This window comes from Carlito syrichta, unplaced genomic scaffold, assembly GCF_000164805.1.
Source record: "Carlito syrichta isolate Samal-C Ts95f unplaced genomic scaffold, Tarsius_syrichta-2.0.1 Scaffold304409, whole genome shotgun sequence".
Classification (NCBI taxonomy): domain Eukaryota; kingdom Metazoa; phylum Chordata; class Mammalia; order Primates; family Tarsiidae; genus Carlito; species Carlito syrichta.
The window spans coordinates 178,887-186,353 of record NW_007248505.1 but is presented as its reverse complement, the minus strand read 5'-3'; the positions used below and the strand labels follow the sequence as shown (position 1 = coordinate 186,353).

General features: G+C 37.9%; 1 protein-coding gene across 1 annotated transcript in view; it reads left to right on the top strand.

Annotated features, from left to right (window-relative positions):
- The window catches only part of HOOK3 (hook microtubule tethering protein 3), a 111,939-nt gene that overhangs the window by 62,814 nt on the left and 41,658 nt on the right, over nt 1-7,467 (top strand). Inside the window, exons 9-10 of the mRNA XM_021713288.1 lie at nt 411-551; nt 2,577-2,778. Of these exons, the coding sequence (XP_021568963.1) occupies nt 411-551; nt 2,577-2,778 (343 nt within the window). The remainder of the gene's footprint in view (nt 1-410; nt 552-2,576; nt 2,779-7,467) is intronic.

Genomic DNA, 7,467 nt, shown 5'->3' with positions numbered 1-7,467 from the left:
CGAGCCCAGCAGGCCGAGGCTGCAGTGGCCGGGAGCGGCCACTGCACTCCAGTCTGGGTGACAGAGTGAGACTCCAACTCAAAAAAAAAAAAAAAGAAATGTGTGTTAATTTCATAATTTAAAAAATCAAACCTTTAATAAATTACATCTGCAGAATTTTGGAAAAGCCTTACTTGATGTGTAGCTTTCTGATAGTGTAATAGTAGTCAATTGTCACTGTTCCCAAGCCTTGGAGCCAGGGAGTCCATTTTTATGACAGTTAAGACTTAGGAATACAACTTGTGGCCAGAAAAGTGGGAGACATTAAAGAAGAGCTTATTATCATGTTTTATGTTTTTAATCATGTTATTCTAAGGAGAATTATGAGACTGTCAGTAGTGCTTACTTTGTTTGTTTTGTTTTGGTTACAGATTAGAAGCAGCCAAAGATGATTATCGAATACGCTGTGAAGAATTAGAAAAGGAAATATCTGAACTTCGACAGCAGAATGACGAACTAACCACTTTGGCAGATGAAGCTCAGTCTCTAAAAGATGAGATAGATGTGCTTAGGTAAACAGCCTTAGTTTCACAATTACCACCCTGAACAGTTCTGTGTCTTATGTTACAAACTAGGATCTCTGCACATCCAGGGAGTTCTTGGTTTTTTTGGGGTTTTTTTGAGTTGGAGTCTCACTCTGTTGCCCAGACTGAAGTGCAGTGGCCACTCCCGCCCACCGCAGCCTCGACCTGCTGGGCTCCGGCGATCCTTCCGCCTCAGCCTTCCGAGTAGCCAGAATTACAGGCATGCGCTACCACGCCCGACTGATTTTTTTATTTATTGTAGAAATGAGGTCTTGCTGCCCAGGTGGGTCTCGAACCCACGGGCTCAGGCAATCCACTCACCTCAGCCTCCCAAAGGCGCGGGATTACAGGCTGAGCCACGGCTACCACTTATTTAACCTTTTTGTCACCATTTTCTCATCTGTAAAATGGAAAGAATACACATGCCTGCCTTGGGTTTATATAAGGAGTTGAGTGAATTCATGTCTGTAGGTACTTGGAACGGTGTCTGGTGCTTGAGTGCTATACAAGTATTTGTTAAATAGAAATTCTGATCAGCACTTCTCACTTTTATGGCTCTGGAGCTTTTCTTTTTCCTCTTCCTCCTTTAATGTAGAGCCCCAGTCACTGGGTATTATTCCTCTTTCTCAGGTATTGGCATACCCTACAGCCCTCATTTTCTTGCTGGGCCTTTTTCTCGTCCCTTCAATTCTCTTACTAGGCACCTCACTCCCTGACACCTCATCTTTCCACCCCTTTACTTATATAATCTCCTATCATTTGTTGGATCATTTCAGCCATCTGCATTATATCCACTTTTACTTTTTGAATGCTGAGAACGAATTGGGAAAATCACATAGTAATACAGCTTCATTCTACTACAAATCAGCGATCTATTTCACTGGGTTCCTCCCATTGTCCCCTCCCCCCAATCAGTAAGTAGCACTGTTCCTGTTTCTCTCACAGCTGTCACATGTGTTCAGGAGTCTTCTTCACCTGCCACCTTCTCCACCACACCTCCCATGCCTTAGTTGCCTGGCATGGAAGAAAGCAGCCATGAACTGCTCCATGTCCTTTGTCTCCTGCAACACTCAACTCCCTGTATTCCCACCCATCTTTTCTTATTTTGCTTCTAGAGCTTAGACCTGTTATTCTTCCTCCTGTCCAAGGCTGACTTAGTGTTCTGGGTCTCAGTTCTTCTTGCCTACATAGGACTGTGTTATATCAGTCATTTCTCTCTACCCTTTGAATTACCCTCCTTTACACACACACACATGTGCTTTTTTAATCTTAAAAAATGAGAAGACTTATCACTCTCTTTTTCCCTCCACAACCAAATTTAGATTATATAAGGTAAAATGTAGCCAGGCATGGTGGCTCACACCTGTAATCCCAGTACTTTGGGAGGTGGAGGTGAGAGGATTGCCTGAGGCCAGGGGTTTGAGACCAGTCTGGGAAACTTAAAGAGACCTCATCTCTATATTAAATCAAAAAATTAACCAGCATGTATGGCATGGGCCTATAGTTCCAGCTACTTAGGAGGGTGAGGCGGAAGACAGCCTGAGCCCAGCAGATGGAGGCTGCAGTGGCCATGAGCATGCCACTGCACTCCAGCCTGGGTGACAGAGTGAGGCTCCAACTCAAAAAAAAAAAAAAAAAAAGTAAAATGTACCTTCTCTCGTTGACCCCCTGCTCACCTCCACTGCTCCACTGAAACTACTGTTCCTATGGTCACTAATAATTGCCAAATCATTTGTATACTGCATAATTTGTTGTACTTTTGTGCTACATTTGACTCTTTTGGCTGTCCCACCTGTTTGCTTTCTTTACATTATATAGCATTCTCTATTATACATTTTATTGTAATTTTGGTCTTATTTTTTAACTTGGTTTAAAAATTAACCTAGGATCACTTTTGATCTTACAATTTTATTAGAACACATATTTCCTGGCAATTCCTCTTGGTTTAGCATTGTCTGAAACAGTTTTGCAGCTATGGGATGTTTCTGATTTTTATTTTCCATCTCATTCTAGACATTCTTCTGATAAAGTATCTAAACTAGAAGGTCAAGTGGAATCTTACAAAAAGAAGCTAGAAGACCTTGGTGATTTGAGGCGGCAGGTTAAACTCTTAGAAGAGAAGAATACTATGTATATGCAGAACACTGTCAGTCTAGAGGAAGAGTTAAGAAAGGCTAATGCAGCGCGAAGTCAACTTGAGACCTATAAGAGACAGGTAAAAGAATAGAATTTCTTTTTTTTTTTTTTTAATTGAGTTGTTTAGGTAACTCAAAATACCTTCAGGCAGATATTTTTTTCAATAAAAAGTCAGGACTGCTTGACTGATGCCGAGAACACTAGAAGAATAGAATTTCTGCACGGTGTCTTATTGACAGTTTCAGGCAAACTCTCCATTTATGAGGGGGCCCAAAAACAAAACCAGAATTTATTTATTTAAAAATTGTGTATTCTTACATGTTTAAACTTAAGTCACCCTCAAAGCACTCTCCATTTGAGGCATTACATGTATCAAGATGCTTTTTCCACTGCTCAAAATAGTTTTTGATCTCGTCAGTTTTGATGCCTTTTAGTGCTTCTGCCATTTTTGGTTTCACCTCTTCCATGTTGGCAAGCATTTCCCTTTGAGTTCTTTTTTCATAGGGGAAACAAAAAAAAGTTGCTTGGGCGAGATCCAGTGAATATGGAATGTGGGGCATAGAGGTCCTGCCATTTTTAGTCAAAAGCTGCTAAATACTCAGCACAGTATGGACAGATGCATTCGTAAATGACTTGTTATGATATGGGCAAATGTGTTGAGAGAACGGCCACAGAAAAAAAATTCACTGAACTCAAACTCAGCCTCACAATGTTAGCTGGTACGCTGACGCTGATGAGTTCTTCAACCACTTACCTAGCAGGGGAAGCCTGTACTACAGGGGGCCCATCCTCCAAAAGATAATTCTGAGTTTTTTGGGGTCTCCCCTCATATAACATGTATCTTATCAAAAATCGACTGGCTTTTATTTTTATGTTCTGTTTTTACCTTTTCTTGATTTTATTTATTTATTTTTATCTTGCATTTAAAGAACTTTAAACTTAGTTCTTATTCAGAGGCTATTTGCTGGTTATTTGTATAGCAGATGCTTTTTTATTTATAAACTTATTGTGTAATACTTAAGAAAACACAAAAATAAAAGAATAATACAATAAATACCCATGCTTAAAAAATAAAACATACTCTTCCCCCTCATCATAAGTAACTCCTATGCTGATTCGTGGTTTTCATTCCCATGAATCTCTAAATGATACAGTGAATATCTCTTGTATAATTTATTTCTTTTTAATCAGTGAAATTTGTCTATGTTGATAGGTATAGCTTTATACCATTCATTTTCACTGCTATATAGTATCCCGTTGAGTGACTGTACCAAAATTTATCCTTTTTTCTGCTGAAAGACATAGGATATTTCAGCTTTTTATATTTTTTTTGAGTTGGAGTCTTACTCCATCACCCAGGGTGGAGTACAGTAGCACGCTCATGGCCACCCCAGCGTCCACCTGCTGGGCTCAGGCAATCCTTCCACCTCAGCCTTTCAAGTAGCCAGAACTATAGGCGTGCACTACCATGCCCAGCTAATTTTTTGACTTATTGTAGAGATGAGGTCTTGCCAAATTGCCCAGGGCGGTCTTGAACCCGTGGGCTCAGACAGTCCTCTCACCTCGGCTTCCCAAAGTGCTGGGATTACAGGCTAAAGCCACCACGCCTGGCTCAGCTTTATATATATGTATTAAACTCATTCGCAATCACTGGTATGAATTTACATAATTTCAAATTCTGCTCCTGGTTGTCCCTGACATGAATTTACATCATTCCAAATTCTGTTCCTGGTTGCCACTGATAGGAATTCATGTCATTCCAAATTTTGTTTCTGTTTGCCACTGATGTGAATTTATGTCCTTGCAAATTCTGAATGTTGCAATGTTGTCATATGTATGACATTATATTATTATATTTTCCTTGAAAATAAATAGTCAGGCAAGAAGAGAGAAAGTTAATTGAGATAATTATCTGATATCGACTGCACAATGTTGTTGATTTACATAGTTGGTAAAAATTGCAAGTTGGTCATTATTTTGTTGCAATTAGTGTTGTATACTTGTATTTTGATATTTCAGGGCTTTCATACTTCACCATTAAAAATTATTTACCATAATTATGGAAAATGAAGAAATATATGCTAATGAAATTTCCGAGGTCAAAGGTGAATCCAGTGAATTTATTAGTGATAGTGAGACAGATAGCGATGCAATGTAGATGAAGAAATATAGATAATCTGCGACAGTGTATCTAGTACTGGTGAGAATGAATCAGACATTGAGTGGACAAAATGTGATCCAAAAAGAAACTTAAAAGTGTTTATTGGTAATCCAGGTGTCAAGATATTTTCAAATGATCCTCAAAGTATAAGCGAAGGTGTTGGACTGTTTATTGGAGATGATTTTATAGAAATGCTCACAACTGAAAGTAACAGGTATTATGATAAGATGTACCACAGATATAAATGTCCAAAGAAATCAAAAAAGTGGAGCAGTACTACAGTGTCCAAGATGAAAAAAATTCTAGCATTAACTATTTTAATGAGATAAGTGAAGAAAACCACAATACATGATTATTGGTCAGCACATCCATCGATTGCGACACCTTTCTTTTAAAAAATAATGACACGAGATAGATTCCTACAAATTTTGCGGGTTTTGCATTTTTCCAATAATGCAGAAATGCAGCCCAAATCCAAGCAAGTTATGCAAAATTGAACCCATAATAAATTATGTTTTAAATAAGTTCAACACTGTGTTCAAGCTTGAACAAGAACTTTCCTTGGATGAATCCATGAACCTCATCACAGAAGACTGTCTTTTTTGGGTTTATGATCCAAATAAAAATACAAACGTTGGAATACTAGTCACAGTGATGTCTGAGGCAAATACTGGATATGTCTGCAACTTTCAGCTGTATTGTGAAAAAGGTGACAATTTAGAAAAGACCATTTCACTTGTGCTTAACAATAGAAGTTTGCGGCAACCAGCTTCAGATTTTTTTTTTATTTTCACCACTCTCAGTATTAGGAAAGTTAAAAATTTGCTGGTTGTGAATGTGTTCAAAGAAATGCCACTATGAGTAGTATTGAATGGGTCCTCTTCTATATGTGTATAAAGGTTTTCCATCTTTATGGAATTTCTTTTTTTTGATAGCAACTTATACATTATTTACTACTTTTCTCAATTGACTCATGACAAAAGCACAATCCAAAAGGATACACTCACATAATAACACTTTTAAACATATGTGGAGAAAGGACCAATTTGAAGTATTAAACAGAAAACATCTGAATATGAATCAACTTGAATATATTTCTTCATTCCAGAAAATATTTTTACTTTTCAACATTGTCTCATTTTGCTATAGATGGCAGGTCTTTCTTATAGTATTTCCAATGTAGTTAGCTGTCCCCAGATTGTTCTTCAAAGTGATTGTATTGCCAACAAGCAGTTTATATGAATTTTTATTTCTCCATATCAGCAACACACAGTATTGCCAAACTTTAAATTATGCCACTTAGATAGGTGTGAAATGGTGTCGCCTCCTGATGGCACTCTGCATTACTCTGATTACAAGTATATTTACTGACCACATTACTTTTGTGAATTGCCTATTTTTATCTTTGACCCATGTTTAAAATTAATGGTTTCTTACTGATTTCTTAACTTTTTTTTATATCCTAGATAGTAGTTTTTCATCACTTGTGCATTTTTAATCTTTTACAGATCTATTTTTTTTTTTTTACTCTTTTTGCAGTTGGTAATTTTATTTTATTTTATTTTTTATTTACATTTTAAGGAGATTTATTTGAGAAATATAATACAACAGAACACTTCATAGGAAATAATTAACCTTCTTGTGGGGCTTTTAATGGCTTCTTTTTTTCATTTTTTCTTTCAATAGCTTTAGAGGATACAAATACTTTTGATCTGGGCTTTAAGTGTACCCATCACTCCCACCTGTGCACATTGTAGCTGATAGGTGATTTTTTAAAATTTATTTTAAAGATGTGGGGTACAAGTCCAAACTGGCTACATAAGTGGTTTATGTATGGGTGAAATTTGGGCCTCCCATTGGACCTCAGCTTACCTGGTTTAGGATCAGGTACCCTAATTGATGTTATGTGTACTCCCTTCTCTCTCCCCCTCCCTCCAGCAGTGTCCCACTACTGCCAATCCCTTTCTTGTAGTAATGTGCTAGATGTTCAGGGTCCACTTATGAATGAGAACTTGTGGCACTCAGTTCTTTGTTTCTGTGATATATCACTGAGTATGATAGACTCTAAGTCCATCAAGTATATGCAAAGTCCATAATTTTGTCCTTTTTGGCTGCATAATATTCCATCTTGTATATGTACCATAATTTTTTTTATCCAGTCCACTTTCAATGGGCAGCATGGTTGGTTCCATGTCTTTGCTGTTGTGAATAGTGCTGCAATAAACATGCATGTGCAGGTATCTTTTTTGTAAAATTATTTTAGTTCCTCTGAGTATATTCCCAGAATGGGGATTACTAGGTCACATGGAAGGTTAATTTCTAGTTCTTTTAGATATTGCCACAACTTTTTCCAAGAGGTTGAACTAGTTTGTGCTTTCACCAACAGTGTAGAAGTCTTCCCTTTTCTCAGCATCCTTGTCAGCATCTGTTGTTTTTGTTTTATTAATCATGACCTTTCTTTTTTTTTTTTTTTGAGTTGGAGTCTCACTCTGTCACCCAGACTGGAGTGCAGTGGCCGCTCCTGGCCACCGCAGCCTCATCCTGCTGGGCTCTGGCGATCCTTCCGCCTCAGCCTTCCAAGTAGCCGGAATTACAAGCATGCGCTAC